This window comes from Chenopodium album, chromosome 2 (genome assembly GCF_948465745.1).
Source record: "Chenopodium album chromosome 2, dcCheAlbu1.1, whole genome shotgun sequence".
Lineage (NCBI taxonomy): Eukaryota > Viridiplantae > Streptophyta > Magnoliopsida > Caryophyllales > Amaranthaceae > Chenopodium > Chenopodium album.
The window spans coordinates 33,371,513-33,387,300 of record NC_137835.1 but is presented as its reverse complement, the minus strand read 5'-3'; the positions used below and the strand labels follow the sequence as shown (position 1 = coordinate 33,387,300).

Sequence of the window (15,788 nt, the reverse complement as noted above, 5' to 3'; positions counted from 1 at the left end):
TAAAAATTTTCGAATTTCTTTCAAATCAATTTTCATACCCATTTCTACCATGGCTTCAAAGAGGGCTCGGTCTATTTTCGGCAGGAGCTCTAGTTCGAGGGAGGAATACGACCCAAATCTGCAACTCCCGTACTGGCCGACGATCCGTATTGCTAGCTAAGAGCAAAAGGAGCGGCTAGAACACCTAATCGGGCAGGAGGTAATTCCTTCTCGGTGGTTATAACGCCCTACTTTAGAATCGTTTGGTTTGTATGATTTTGTGAAACGGTTTTTAATTAAATGACATTGGCATGAGAAAATTTGTTGATATGCACTATCCTACATACCGAGAACTAACTTGTGAATTCTTGTCTTCTTTAAAAGTTGTCAAAAGTAGAAATGGGCCGAATTTAATTTTTAGGTTGAACAATAGAAATATTAGTTTAACTTATGTAGAATTTTGTAAATTATTTGAATTAAATTCTGAGTTACCTCACCAATGGCATGCGGACTATAAAATGGGTGACATTTATTTTGCTCTGACTGGTTTGCCTACCCCCGACCCCCAACATGCTAGTACCAAACCTATTCATCATTGTGTCCCAAAAATCTGGCAAAGATTTGCGGGTTTGTGTTTTTTAGGTAGGAACGAGCCCCATAACACCCAAACTAACGAACTAGCTGTCATAGGACACTATGTGTATGGGTTCGGGAAATTGAACATAGGTAGGTATATTATTCACCATCTGAGCAGACATGCCACGGCCAGTACCACATCTCGCACCCCCATCCGTATAGGAGGCCTTATCACTCGAATAACAGTGAAAAAGGCCGGTTTTGTAGAGGATGGACCCCACCAACTGACCAACTGTGGACCAGATACCTATATGACTGCTAGGTATTTTGAGGAGTTGGGGTGGGTACGACCGGATAGCGAGCAGACACCCTTTTGGTGTATTAGGACTGGGAGCGAGCAGCCTTTGCCCATCTTTCCCCTACCTAGTCCTGACTTGACCACCTTTCCCCCAGGGCAACCATCCTACACATATGATCTTTTAGTTTCCAACGCTAGGGGGCAAGCACCACCACCACCAATTCCACCACCCCAGCCTCAGCCTCAGCCCGAGGTGGCGTTTTCTCCACCTCGCATGTCTCACTCCGTCCCTCATGTTGACTCTGACCCAGTTTGGGATCTTCAGAGTATAGGTCAGGCCTTAGGACGTATCGAGCATTCCCACACTGACCTTAGGAGGATGGTAGGCTCCATAGACCAGAGGTTAGGGTACCTGGAGAGGAACCAGGGTAGAGCTCTCTACCCTATGTACGATGATTATGCTCGTCGGGGCAACATTCCCGACGATGCTATTTACCCTGATTGGTTTCAGCCTCCACCCCAGGGATACGATAGGGATCCCACTGCCCATGGCATTTACACTAATTATTCTGCCTTCCATGGGTACGGCCAGGACATTCCTTTCGGGGGACCGGCGGGGGGGAGTTTTTATGCTGATTATTTTGGTGGTAGCTCTTCTGGTGCAGGTGGCAGTGGAGGTGCAGGCTTCGGCTCGATGGATGAGGATGATCAGGACTAGCTATGTTGGGATAGTTCTCGAGCCAATGAGGACATTGTCTGATTTTGGCTTGGGGGAGATTTTTTATTTGGTATCTTTCTTTTTCTCTTTTCTTTTATTTTTGGTGTGTTTTCTTAGGTTAGATCTATTGCTTTCTAGGTTAGTTTTATTGCTTTCTTATATATGAAAAATACAAAAAAAATTAAAAAATAAAAAATCCAAAAATACGTTCCAATAAATTGTAAATTATGCTTCCTTGTGCCCCTTACTTGAGAAAATTGTTTTGATTCTTGGTATATGATGATAAGAATTGTGGATTAGTTGATCATGATTTGATGTTTGATTGCCTTGAAACCTTAACATGCGTCAATTTTGTCCAACTGCTTGTGAATATAGTGCTTGACTAGTTGATTTGGTTATGAATGTGTGTTAGTTCCTGGTATGTCAATGAATTTGAGTATTTATTTGCAACTATAAGTAATGTTTATATGATTCATTATTATGCACATTGAGGAGGACGAAGGCGTTCATTCTTTTAGGTGGCCTCCAGATGATTGTAGATACATTTGTTCCCTTCTTGCTACCCATGTTGTTGCCTTGACTTTTTGTTGTTTTATTAGCCACATTACAAGCCTATTTTGCCCCATTGGTTACTAGTCCCAAGCTTGGCTTGGGGGAGCTATTAGTGAGTGAGGTGAGGGAGTTTGTAGTGTGCTTATTATTTGCACAATTTGGGTGGGATTTGAGAAGTTTTTTTTTTTGTTTTTGATCATGTTTATTTTTAATGAGTTTGAGAGTTATATTTTCTTGAAAAAAAAATAAAGCATGATGCTATGAAATAAAAGAGAAGTTCAAGAAAAAAAAATAAGTGAACTTCAAGAGGAAAAAAAAAAGCAAAAAGAGGAAAAAATGTTCAATGTTCAAATGTTCTAGTTGGAGGTTGATCAAAAGAAAAAAATAGAGCTTCAATGAAAAATTCAAGTTTGGAAATAAAGTTTGTTTATTCACTCCACTTCTTCATTATTATATTTTTATGAGTGAAATTGTAAGAGTTGGGATTGTTTATTATGATTGGAGTATATTTGGTTGATGTTAGAGTTGGTTATGGAGATGTTGATCATTATTTATTTTGATCATGGGTGCTACTAGGATTTGCTCCCTTAAGCATGGCTTTTCTCTCACTTGTTCCCAAATGATTCCTACCCTTTACCCTAGCCTTACATTACAAGCTTTAAAGACCTTCCGACCTTTGTGCATAGAGTTGTATGAATGTGAAAGTGTTGTTTATCAATACAAGTTATGATTTGACATATTTCGAGTCGACTAGTAGGTTGAGCGTTCATTGTTTTATACACACGAGAGTGTGAGTTGGGAGGGCATTGTTCACATAAAAGGGTTGGTTGGAGAGCGATCGAGTACATCTTTTACTCGCCACATAAATGAGAGTTGAGTATGTGAGCACTAGTCTTGAATTCTATATGCTCTTGTGGTTTGCTCTATTTGACAATTGTTAGGGAGGAAAGGTAATTGGATGGATTTGATTGGTTGATTTTGAAGCATGTTTATTTGATTTACCCTGAACCAGTTGTGCTTGATTTTTACTTTTTGGGGTGAAGCATATTTATTGATTCATTGATGAGATCTTTGCTTAGGGACAAGCAAAGGTTTGGCTTGGGGGAGTTTGATGTGTCTATTTTATATAGTATTTTACCCACGTCCCTTAGTCATAATTAGTAGTGTTTTTGGCTCTTTGGAGCCACTTTTATTACTAATTGGTGTTTTCTAGTGTTTTCGTAGATTTGGTTAACTTTTGCAGGGATTTACACTTTTGGAGTATTTTCCCGAGATATTATAGAACAATTACGAGCACTGGAGAAGCACGACCAGATTTTATAGCCCAAGGCCGGTTAGAGCCATCGAACCGGTGATTAAGGGCTCGGTATAGGTGATATCGGGGCATTTGGACCGAGTATTCAAGACCCGAAAAGGAAACCCAGATTGGCCCGAAGAATTGGAGCCCAATCGTAGTCCAAATAGTGGCCCAAGAGAGCCGCCCGGCCAAAGAGGTTGGCGCCCGGCCGGGCGGGAGAAGCAAAGGTCGGCGCCCGGTGACGCGCCCGGCCGGGCGCGAGATTCAACCTAAAGAGCAAAAAGGCGCGCTCGATCGGGCGCGTGATTTTATTAGGAGTTAATTTTGTCGTTTAAGTTTGTTTTAGTTTAGGATTTGTACGGAGTATAAATACTCCTCCGTAATACGATTTTAGGATCTCTCTTTTTACTCTTTCTTGACTCTCTTAATTGTTTTTCTTAGATTTTCTCTCTCTCATACCTTTGTTCTTAATCTACTCTTAATTCCAGATTTATTTTGGTAACTATTTCTCTTCTCTTAATCTTAGTTGTTTATTTCATTCCTTTGATCATGTCTTGCTTTATTGCTTTGATTTGTTTAGTTTCTATTATGTGTGAGTAGTTCAATTTCTAGGGTTTGTGGGGATCCATAAATAATATGAATGGGTGATTTATTGTTGTTGATTATCAATGCTAGATTAATTTCCTATTGATTGATTTAATGCTTTGTGACTAGATTAGGCCTGATCTTTTATGCATTGAGTTTGACAATATTGATTCGAGATTCGACAGATGAGAATTAATGTTTAGGTCTAGTTTCAATAGGCAGGTTAATTTATAAATGGTTAAGTCGAGATTCGAAAGATGAGATTTAATACCGGTAAATTAATTGTGTGATTATAATACGTAGCGAAAGCCCTTTATAATCTGATTAATATATGCATTGATGAACGATTATTATATTCTACCCTGGAATATTATTTATTGGTGAACCTATGCCCTAGATCCTTTTATATATTATTTTCTCCTTATTCTTGATCTCCGTAGTTTAGTTTATTATTCAAATATAAATTTTGGTTACCTCATAATCTAGATTATATTAGTTAATTAGGAATAGAAAGATATGTTTCTCTGTGGATTCGACCCTACTTCCCTATCTACATTAGTTAGAGGATTTAGGAATTATTTTTGATTTGGGGATACGACTTTACCCTGTCAATCATTCTCAAAGATTTCCTTTACCAATCATGGAAACAATATTATTTGATTTAGAATACTATAAATATAAGTGCAAAGTATAACCATTTATCAATTAAATACATAATAAGTTTGAAAATTAAAAGGTATTCAAGCTAATCTTCAATCTTATTAAACGTCTTATCCACGCATTAAAATTGTCCCCATTTGGCAAGAATAAGTTGATTCCAAGATCCAAAGAAACAAAGAGTGGTTAAGCATGCTTTAGCTTGTCTTAACACTCAATCTCCTAAGGTAAGCAACGCTTTGCTAATGGCTCCAAGCAACTCTTTGTTGAATAAATCGTCGCATCTAATGCTCTCTTAACAATTTATTCACTTTGCCACGACATGTTAGGACTCAAGTGGTTCACGCACTTTATACGTGCCACATGAAAGTCAAGGTTGACTAACAACCCCACACTATACGGCTTGGCGCACGTGCTTTCACCACCCCACGTAGCACTAGCTAGGTACACCTTAGTAGCGTTTGCTACGGGTTACAAGGTGCTAGACACGAGGCCACGGCTGCTTGCCCCTTTACACGACGTATGCACCAAGGCCAAGCACACCATACTCGTGCACCACACCCGCGCCACAGCAGCCCTTACACCACGCACCACAGCACGCACGCACGCACCATCAAGGCAGCGTGTTGCTGCTGTGATGCTGCTGCTTGCGACCGTGCGCACCAGACACAACTTGGCTGCACGCACCATCGGGTCAGCCCCTTGGCAGCCACATGCGGGCTTCTATGCAGCCCGGCTAGCCAAGGGTGCTTACGCCTTGATTTGCGTGTCATTTGCCACGGGACTTTGATCCCAAAATTTCCGTGACATTATTATTAATTCTAAATTAATTTTAGAACTAATTCATCGAGCAAAATGAAAATTTAAACAAGTCTAACTTAAAATAAAATTTTCAAAGTGCATCTAACCAAAATAATTCCCAAGAACCATTCTTTAATTAAATTGGTTTAACTTGGTGCAACAAAAAAAAAATAAGAGGGCAATTACTCACTATCAATTTAATTATTTTAAATCTTGAGTTTTTGACAAAATAAAAGGGAGTTGGAAAAATGAACATAAGTTCAATAAAGATTCCAACTTTAATACTTGTGAATCCTTGAAAAATTATATCTTCCTATATGAAGATAAACAAATTTCTATTACAAGTTTCAAACTTTATGATTCCAATCAACTAAAAAATGATTAAATCAACAAAGTTCAACAAAAATTCATGAAATATAGTAACTCAAAGTTTCAATCATTTAACATAATTAAAGATTGAATCTTTAGTACTTGGAAGCCTCACAGAACAACAATTTCACACTTAATGCAATTAGTTTGCAATTATGTGAAAAATAAAACTAAGCTTTCAAACACAAATTACCACCAGGTAATCATGCCTAAAGAGGTTTAAAATTGCATATAAAATATGTATTGAACCAATTACATAATAACCATAAATATGCAATTAATTTTCAAGGTTAGAAAGACTTAAAAATTTTCGTCAAAACGAAAAATCCCTCGAAAAGTGCATTTCTGGTCGTTTTTGGGCTAAAAACCGAGTCCTAAAAGGGTAAAACCATTTCCATAACGCCTTTTCCACCCAAAATTCACTATTTTTGGGTCGAAATCTGGGTTTGAGAGCTGAAGACAGCTCTTATACGAGGTTAAAATAAATAAAACGAGCTACTAATCTGATTGGCAACTTAATACCAGAAAAATTAAGCCATAAAAAACACCTTGAAAAAATTATGATTTTGAAAATAAACGAGCGAGGCTCCGATACCGTTGTTGGGGTTTGGTGAGTCCGACTCACCGCGGAAACAACCCTGACCCAAAGAACCACTCGCAATTAATAAAACCATAAAACATAACAAATAAAATAAAAGGATAAAATCGGAATTACCTTTGAAGCGTGCTTCGCCCTCAAAGTCGGGCTCTTACTTGAAAGCTTAAGCTCCTAAAATACGCGAGCCTCCTACGGAAATCCACCCACAAAAACTACTAGCGACTTTTAGGTCCGTTACCTCGAGGTTAGCGAGGTCCGACCAAAACCCGAGTATTATATGAGTTTAAAAGTTTTTGCTAATGCAATGCTCTATTGAACTCCTACTCAAGCAAAGAATTCTCAAGACATGCTTTGGCTATTTATAAGGAAGGATAGCTTGTGAATTCAACTCATCTTTCAATGTGGGACATTTTCACAAAAAGATCCCACATGGAAAGATTGATGAATTCAATCCTTAGTTAAATAAACCAAGGAATAATTAACAAGTGTCACATGGTTAGGTGAGGACCACTTTCCCACTTGGTCCCCAAGGCAACTCACATGCATTGTGAGCTAACCATGTGTCACCCAACCTTGAGCCCCAAGTTGGGTTCGGTTGGGCCACTTTCTTTTGGCCAGTGTCCATGACCCGTCACCCGGGTCCATGGCTCCTTGCCACACGTGCCGCTACCGTGGCGTGCTGCCACCATGGCACGATGCCACATGGCACGCTGCCACGTGGCACGCTGCCATGTGTGCTGCCACGTGGCACGCTCCTATTTGGCACACTCTTTTAGCCATTCGAGTGGCTAGGATTTTACTTGTTACTTGAAGCATTTTCCCGTCTTGCCAAATCCTAAATTTTGGCTCGACATTTGAGATTCTCCAACGCTCGGTTTCGACGCTCCAAGCTCAAATTACCGACGTCTAAATATTTAATACTTGGGCGACGAATTAATTTCTTTCGAATTAATTCGTCGATTCGGTTTGTTTACTGCTAAGGGTGTGACCCGAAGGGTTCAATCAAGATTAAGCTATAGTATTAATATAGGCATTCCGATCACTTGACCTTACTGAATATATTAGCTTTCTAATAATTCTGAACCCACTAACGGAATAGTACACTTGTTCGAAGGACACCATTCCTTTCAACTATGACATCACTTAGCTTATCTCCATCAACGAGGACGATTACTAATTGACAGTAATTGGTGTCGAATTGACGATGACCCCAATATGGCTAGAGACCCTAAATTATTTAAGCTATCACTTGGTCGACGATCACCATCTCGCCATCGGTGACTTTTGTCGATGATGGCTATCATGATGTCGAGATGACAAATAATTTTTAAATGGTCGATATCACTATGAATGGAAGTAGATGTAGCTTGTTGATAGATATGGATTTGAGTGTGTTTTGAGGGGTTTTTTGTAGGGATGAGATTTTAATCAAGTTGTATTTCTATAGACGGCGCCAAAATGTTTATGCTAAATTTTGGACTTAGGATATGATGTGGGATAGGAGCTGCAAATCAACTATATTAAAATCACGAACGTTAAATGTGAAAAGCAAATGACAGAAAAATAAAGAGTGAGAGAGGAGACATGATATGGTGACGCGAAAACCCCCAATAAAAATGGGTTAAAGCTGCGGGAGGCAATGAGTCCACCAATCCACTATAATATAGCATAAAGTGATAAAGCTAATGATTACAACTACATTGTACATTTGATATATAAAAAGTATAATGTAGATTATAAATACGAGTAGACGTGTAACACCCCCAAATCTCCCTCAACGGAAATACTAGTATTATCCGTATAATTATACCGTAGAGATAGACTTAGGCGTATTACCGCCGCGTGATTACGCAAGGCTACTCAACTTACTAAAAATAACAATACTTTGCAGCGAAAACTAAAATACTCTTCTTTATTAATAATAACCATAATAGTAACCAATGTTATGAGTACTCAAAATAGATACAAGACCAAATTCCTAATTTAGTGAAAACCAATCCCGGGACTCCAATGCATCATTTATTGACTCCAACCTGAAATAAGCAACACTGCTTACCATTACGGTAAACAGGGCGAACCAAAACAAATAAGAAGTACGAGTTAGCAAAATATGATAAGTACGGTAAGTGCAAGATAATTAAACTCAATTTATTCGCAAACATGCTTTAAAACCAATTTCCAATAAATAATCCAATAATTCCAAACTCATGGTTTAAAACCAATTCTCAATAATTCCAATATCAATAATCAATAAAACCAATTCCAATTATTTAAAAACCAATTCCTCATATTAAAACCAATTCCTCTCCCAAGTGTGCACACCCCCCAAGCTAGTCTCCTTATGTTACAAGACTATTCTTGAAGACAGACCCGGTCATGCAAAGTCCAAGGCCTTATCAATAAACCAAATCCGCATAGTGGGATTGCCAACATGCTTATAAAGCATAAATAATAATAAATCCATGATTCAATAAATCCTCTTTTAAATCCAATAATTCAACTTTTAATGAAAACAATCCAAACTCCTTTTCCATAAATCCAACTTACTTTCAAAATCAATCCTTTTTAAACATGAATAATAAATTAATTAATCAAAACATGTTATAAAAATCAATACTCCAATTCAATCATTAAAACCAACCTTTTAAACATACTTTTAATTCATAAACCATAATTCAATTCAATTTAATTCAATTCATCATAAAGTCATTCAAACATTTTCATTCAAATCGATCACTTTCAAGGTATCTAGCCACCTAACTTACCTTGATCTTCACTTAGCCAACAACACTTCAAAAGAACTCTCAAGTAGCTTGATCAAAAACACCCTACAATTAAATATAACCTTAATCAATATAAGGTTAACAAATAATCACAAATAATTAAATTAAACCCTCCCAACTATATGTACATGAACTTCTTAAATTAATTCAACATGAACATTATTAAAATCTGATTTTATATAATTAAAAATACTTATAATAATTTCATATTAATCTCCCATAATAATAATAATAATAATAATAATAATAATAATAATAATAATAATAATAATAATAATAATAATCGTAATAATAATAATAATAATAATAATAATAATAATAATAATAATAATAATAATAATAATAATAATAATTGAATAAAAGAAACGGAGAAGAAAAGAATTGGATTTGCTTAGGAAATAATAGGCAGAACTTTCAGAGGCTATAACTCCTTTGATATAGCTCCTAATTGGGTGATTCTTGAGCCTAAACTAAAGGATTTTTCGAAAGGAACAACTTTCTGTGAAACGTCACTACCCCAAAAACTGACCAAAAGTGCCCGAAAATTGGCTTCAAAGATGAACGGGATGATTTGTGTAAAATTGAGGAGAAGAAAAGAAGAGAATTGGTGTGAAGAATGTGAGAGGTATGAAGGGGTATTTATAGGCTAGTATGAGCATGAATTATGGTAGGAAAATGTAGGAAGAATTATGGTAATTAGAGTTTAAGAGATTACTTGGAGAAGTGAGCAAAGATTTAAGGAAAGTTTTGATATTTGAAGGGATTGTGTATAATTGAATATGGAAGGTACGTATGTATGTCATGAAAAATATTAAGGAAATTGGGATTGCTTGGGGAATAATTAAGAAGAATGAATGGCAAGAAAATATAATAATTGGATATCAAAAAGATGGAGAATTAGAATTATGGAAAATAGGAGATTTTAAGAAGATAATTAAAAATACAAATTACCAAAATATTTTCCCAAAATCTTCATGGGATGGCCGAAATTTTTGAGCTTTCCTAATCTCATATTTTCGGCCCTCCTATTTAGTATTTAGGAATATATTTTGCTAGTTTTAAGGAATTAAAAATAATTGTGTAAATAATATTTATTGTAATAAATAATTAAGTAATAAAATACTAAATATTCACCAAATAATTTAACTAAATAAAAATCAGATTTTCACATAGGAAAATCCGAAATTATTAGCTAATTAATTGGGATTTTTGGACCTATTAAAATAATAATAAAATATAGTTTTTGCCTTAATTAAAATATCTGAAATATAAATAATTCGGTTTTTAAAATAGGATAAATGGATAATAAATCTTATCCAAAATAATGATTAGTTTTCAAAATACTTTTGGCGCCAAAATTCAAATATTATTTTGACTCCAAATAATAAATATACTAAAATACCCTTTTTATAAAATAATTCTTAATTAATTAATTAGAAAAATACGTATGAAAATATGGGGTATTACAAGACGTATTACATATCTTTCATAGTCTAGCATGAGGATACTTAGAGTGACATTGGTAGAAGCTTATACTAGTATTTGTAGTTGTACTTGAGGATTAAAATATAGTAGCAAAGTTGGTGAGTTGTGCAAATGGATTATTGGTTAATAAGAATAGGTATCATAGCATAGGAGTAATAAGGCTACATGGCTGGTATGGCTTTTGTAATGGAGTATATATGTGGACTAAGCTCATGAGAATATTTCCGTATAAGCAATAGGTGGAGTGGGGAGGCTTAGGCTTAGATAATCATTCGTATGTAATTGTATAGAGGGTTAGTTATGTGGGGATATGTATAGAGTTTAGGGAAGGAAGACTTTTCTATTTATAAGGCTTTGGATAGGTTGTTGGAGAGTAGTGAGGGGTGTCCTCCATAAAAGTTGTAGCGGCGGTTAATTTCTTTGCTTGGTCTTCTAATGGATGTAGACAGCTGAGTACACATACATGCACTGGCTTCATTGACTTGTTCTTAGTGGTAGATATTATCTCCATGACTTTAGGGAGCACCCATAACTATCTTGACTTTGTCTTGTGTATTTTAGTCTTGGTTGTCAATGTCAGTCAATAGTCGTACAAAATGACCCATAACAATTAGCAAGAGGAAGAAGAAGATCTAGGTTGGGTGATTCGTTTTAAACTCCGTCAATAGTACAAGCTTTTGGATGTTCTTATGTGGCATAACAATTTTGAACATATTAACATAAATGCCATTGAGATAAACAAAAAACTACAAAAAAATTTATCAAGAGCAACCTAGGCTCTTTATATGGGGATGAGGCAAACAGTTGCATGTGTATCAGCCATTAGTGAACAACCAAAAAATCTTCCCATAAAATGAATTTCCATTAAGAATTTACAGAGTACTCAGTATTTTTATGTCAACCAAACAATACCTTATTATTTTTATTTCGTATTTATTTATTTCTATAATAAACAATTGAGAATTTGAGATTGAAAAATTCAAACATTCTAACATGTAGCCTCCCCCGCTAGCTCTTGTCCGCTATCAGAATCGATGATCATTTTGGCCTCATCGAACTCGAAATTCACCGCTAAACTCGACTGCACCAAGGTAAATTTCTAGGTCTTTCTTCTTCAATTTTGCTTCCAATTCAATCACATTCTAAATTTACAGTTTCTACATAGTTCCAATTCAAATCTCGAATATTATCGCCGAATTTGTTAAAATTGCATCCCATTGTTTCCAATTTTTTAAGGCATTATCGAATTTGTAAATTTTAATTTAGGGTTTATGTTTGAAATCCCTTCCTTGAAGTTTACTTTGCTCAAATCTTCCACATTTACAGTCTAATTTGTTATAATTACATTCAGATATATTTTAATTTATAAGGTGTAAATTTGTGATTTTAAATTTAGGGTTTTCGCTTTGAAATCCTATAATTGAAGTTTAATCAGCTCAATTATGAAGAAAACGGCAGTACAACGTGTCAGAATGAATGAATTACCGTTGAACTTTGAATGAACTTCCAGAATAATCAATCGCACATTCATGGGCCCCAAATTTGCTGCAAAATTTTGGATCCGAATGACAGGGAAAAACTGGGGTCCAAAATAATTAACAAGACTGAAGATGCTGTCTGAATTTTTGTAATTATGCATTAATCAGAATAACGCGTGTTCATTGAGCTCAAATTTAGTTACATAGATGATGAGTTTCACTTGCTAGTTGGTAGTATGAATGGAGAGAGACCCCCACCTTTGTCAGTTTCCGGGGAGGACCGGGGGGACCTCGTATGTATGTATTCGTGTTTCGTTGTTTTGTTTATCTATTATTATTATCAGCATTTGCTATAGCTATGGGATCAATGGTCATTATTCACCCACGATTTATCGTTGTTATCTTTTTATATGTGCATCCTCTTTTGCTCATCCTCCGCCATAATCATCCTTTGTCTAGAGGATTAGATTAGTTTAAGTTAGCGTGTGAAAATATGGCAGCAACAGTGCTCGGGGGTGAACAAGCTAACGTCGTGGTTTCAGTCTTCATGACGGTTTTGATTGCGTCACTCCTCTTTGATTCAGGTCAAAATTTTTACTTTGTTTCTGTATGCAGTGTGTTTTAACGATGTGTAATGCTGCATTTTTTTGTTTTCTTTGTTCATTGAAGTCAGAGAAGTTTTGTTCTGCTTCTGCTATTATTGTTTTTATGACTTCTTTGTTTCACCCATTTATCAATGAGTTTCTCAATAATGTGGTTTACTCTATTAAACTGATTTGGTGTATGATTCTCTTGGAAATTGTCTGTCTTTGGTTTGATTTTCAGTAAAAGGATTTCTAATTCTTTCCAAAGTTTTTGACTCGTTTTTAATAATGCAAATAGCTGCACATTTTAGGGAAGTTGCAACTTCTATACTTTGTACCTCTTTCTCTCAACAATACTGTACCTCAAGGATTCAAGGCTATACCTTTTTCTATTTTTTCTTAAATCTAATTTTCCAACCAAGCTTCAACCGAGAAAAAATTAGACCATTAAGACTTTATTGTTCTTTCAGTTAGCAAGGTGTGCCGAGTAGACAGCAATAATAGATTTGCTGAAATAATTAAAGAATCTTTTGTAATTTACTAATTTTGTATGTAATCATGTCTTAATCTAGTTGTTAATACCATCTTATGAATACTGTATGGATATAGTTAGTTTTATTGGCATTTACTCGGAATTATGCGTATGCTTTTCTCAAAGTACAGTCTTTACCAGTCTTTTTTAGTTTTCAGTTCCCAATTTCAATTTCATATGCACCCATCTTTTTGTCGAATTGCTAAAGGTACGTAGTTAACAAAACTTTGGATATTATCTTTCTTAATGACTAAAATTGCTAAAAGTTCCTCCTCCGACAGAGGTAAGGTGGTCGGTGTCTTACCTTTTAAATACCAAAGAGTTCGATCCAGTTGGCCCTTAGTCGTAAAACAGGCATTTTAAAGACCATATTTAGGTATTCCATAGTTATCCGGCTTATCACAATGTTAAAAGTATGTAACCATCACTCTGTTTATGTCTTAGCATGATGACCTGAAGAGCTAATAAAAGGAAATTTTTAAAAGTTATAGTTTTTTATTCATTACAAATGGTACACTACAGGCAAGGAAACAGTCCATGAAAAAAAAATCAAGGATTTAAAATAACTTTTTTCCCCAAATAAAACAATTGTGTGCATCCATTAGGTTTTAAAAATCTTTGGTTCAATTACCTTTATAGTTATATCAAGCATGATTCTGTTGTTATGTGACTGTTTAGCAATTGTTGGTGATTGTAGCTAGGAGCACTGTAAGCCCATATAATATCATGCAAACATTATTACTAATTGCTATCATCCCGTATTTGGATAGCATATGGAAGGAGGGAAGGGGAGGGAATTGGAATGATACATTTTCCTTCTCATTATTTAAACCAAATCCTACAATATTGGAAAGATTTGGAAAGAAAACAGAAGTTCACTCTCTCCCTACCCTTTCTTCCCTCCCCCTTCTTTATACTTCCCTCCCCCTTCTTTATACTTCCCTCCCTCCTTTCCCTTAATATTTTCTATCCAAACATAGTGTTAGTTATAGTTGTCTATCATTGGATTAGAGTTCTTATTGTATAATTTTTCTTATACTTGCATTTATCATGTATCGTATGATGCAGTTAGAGCTTTGAGCATTGTTTCTTATACTGCTGACTTATCAACTCTAATGTTAACTTGTAAATGCTACTTATCTATAAGCTAAAACTCTTGTAAATAAATGTAACCCTCCTATGTAATGTTTTTAAAGTGAATACAAACTTAAAGTTTTAAAAACTCCATCTCTCCTATATTGGAGGACAGGTTCAGGGCTGATTATATTGTGATGCATTGGTTTTAATTTTGAAATGATAAAGATTCCAAGTCTTTGTTTTTGCTGTATAGTTAAAAGAATTTTTTTTATGCATTTGTATTTAATCTAGTGTGAAGTACATATATGGTCTTTGTTGGGTGACTTGGATCTCTCCTAGAGGGTGGCAATCTAGAATTTCTACTTGCATTGCTTATCTTGCTGTTGTGAGGCTTTCTTATACACACTCCTTCATATTTCTTTGTTAGTTTTTTGAAAAAAAAGAGCATTGGTTTGCAATGTTAGTTTTCCTTTGCTTGTCTATCTGCTTGCTTATCATAATTGGAGTGAATTGCTAAATCCTCAATTAACTGTGCAGTAATTGCCTTGCATTCAACGTCAAGTGAGAGTCAAACAGTAGCATCGAGATTACATCTATCTGCTAGGAAATTACAGTTCCAGGTAAAAAGACTCGGTTTGTGTTCTTCAATTCGTTATATCTTATCTCTATGCTTTGCTTCTTTCATTAATACATCACCATGTGGACAATAGGGAGATCATGATAAATCCAAAGACCAAAAGCCAAAGGCTATGTTAATAGGATCGACGGCACCAACATGTACCTATAATGAATGCAAAGGATGCAAATACAGGTGCCGGGCTGAACAGATTCCTGTTGATGGCAATGACCCTTTGAACAGTGCATATCGTTACAAATGTATTTGCCATAGGTGATTATTGTGCCAGGAGTCATGAGATATGGACCATATCCTATAGCTATATAGACGTGTATTATTTCGTATGTATTACGTGGGGCCCACTCCTACTTTTATTGCAGCCAGTTTGTGTGCAAGGAGTAGGATGGAGCCCCAGATGTGGTAAGTGTTTACCATTTGTAAGCTTCGTTTTTACTCTCCTACTAGTCTTCTTAGGTTCAAGTTCATGTATGTGTTAGTAGAAAAATAGGGATGAGCCTTTTTAGAGAATATAAAATTTTGGCGACTCTTATTAGGCTATCTATTTGACTTCATTATAGCTTGTTAAACTTCCATTAGAATTTTATTACTTTTTTTATTTGTTTATATTAAGGTATGAAAAAGAGGGAAAGTGTTAGAAATCTCGCCTCACGAGGGAAATATTAGATTTTTATTACTAACTAATTGCCCATTAGGAAACTACCACAACCATCTTGAGTTTATGTAGGAAGGTAAACTTCCTACTCTCCTTTAAAAGTTGAATAGGCAAGCTGTTTTTGAGATCT

General features: G+C 35.6%; 1 protein-coding gene across 1 annotated transcript; it reads left to right on the top strand.

Moving 5' to 3' along the window:
• Nucleotides 1-12,475: 12,475 nt before the first annotated feature.
• LOC145598074 (uncharacterized) lies at nucleotides 12,476-15,555 on the top strand. The gene is made up of 3 exons (XM_081654377.1): nucleotides 12,476-12,760; nucleotides 14,907-14,989; nucleotides 15,080-15,555. Exons 1-3 carry the CDS (start codon nucleotides 12,670-12,672, stop codon nucleotides 15,260-15,262), a joined length of 357 nt encoding a protein of 118 aa, XP_081510503.1. The 5' UTR covers nucleotides 12,476-12,669; the 3' UTR covers nucleotides 15,263-15,555.
• The last annotated feature ends 233 nt before the right edge of the window (nucleotides 15,556-15,788 follow it).

Bases quoted from the DNA above. Each gene is read 5' to 3' on its own strand.
- LOC145598074 (XM_081654377.1), top strand. From the start codon at position 12,670: ATGGCAGCAACAGTGCTCGGGGGTGAACAAGCTAACGTCGTGGTTTCA. The intron at 12,761-14,906 runs GTCAAAATTTTT...TTAACTGTGCAG, and splicing joins GTCACTCCTCTTTGATTCAG to TAATTGCCTTGCATTCAACG. The intron at 14,990-15,079 runs GTAAAAAGACTC...TGTGGACAATAG, and splicing joins CTAGGAAATTACAGTTCCAG to GGAGATCATGATAAATCCAA.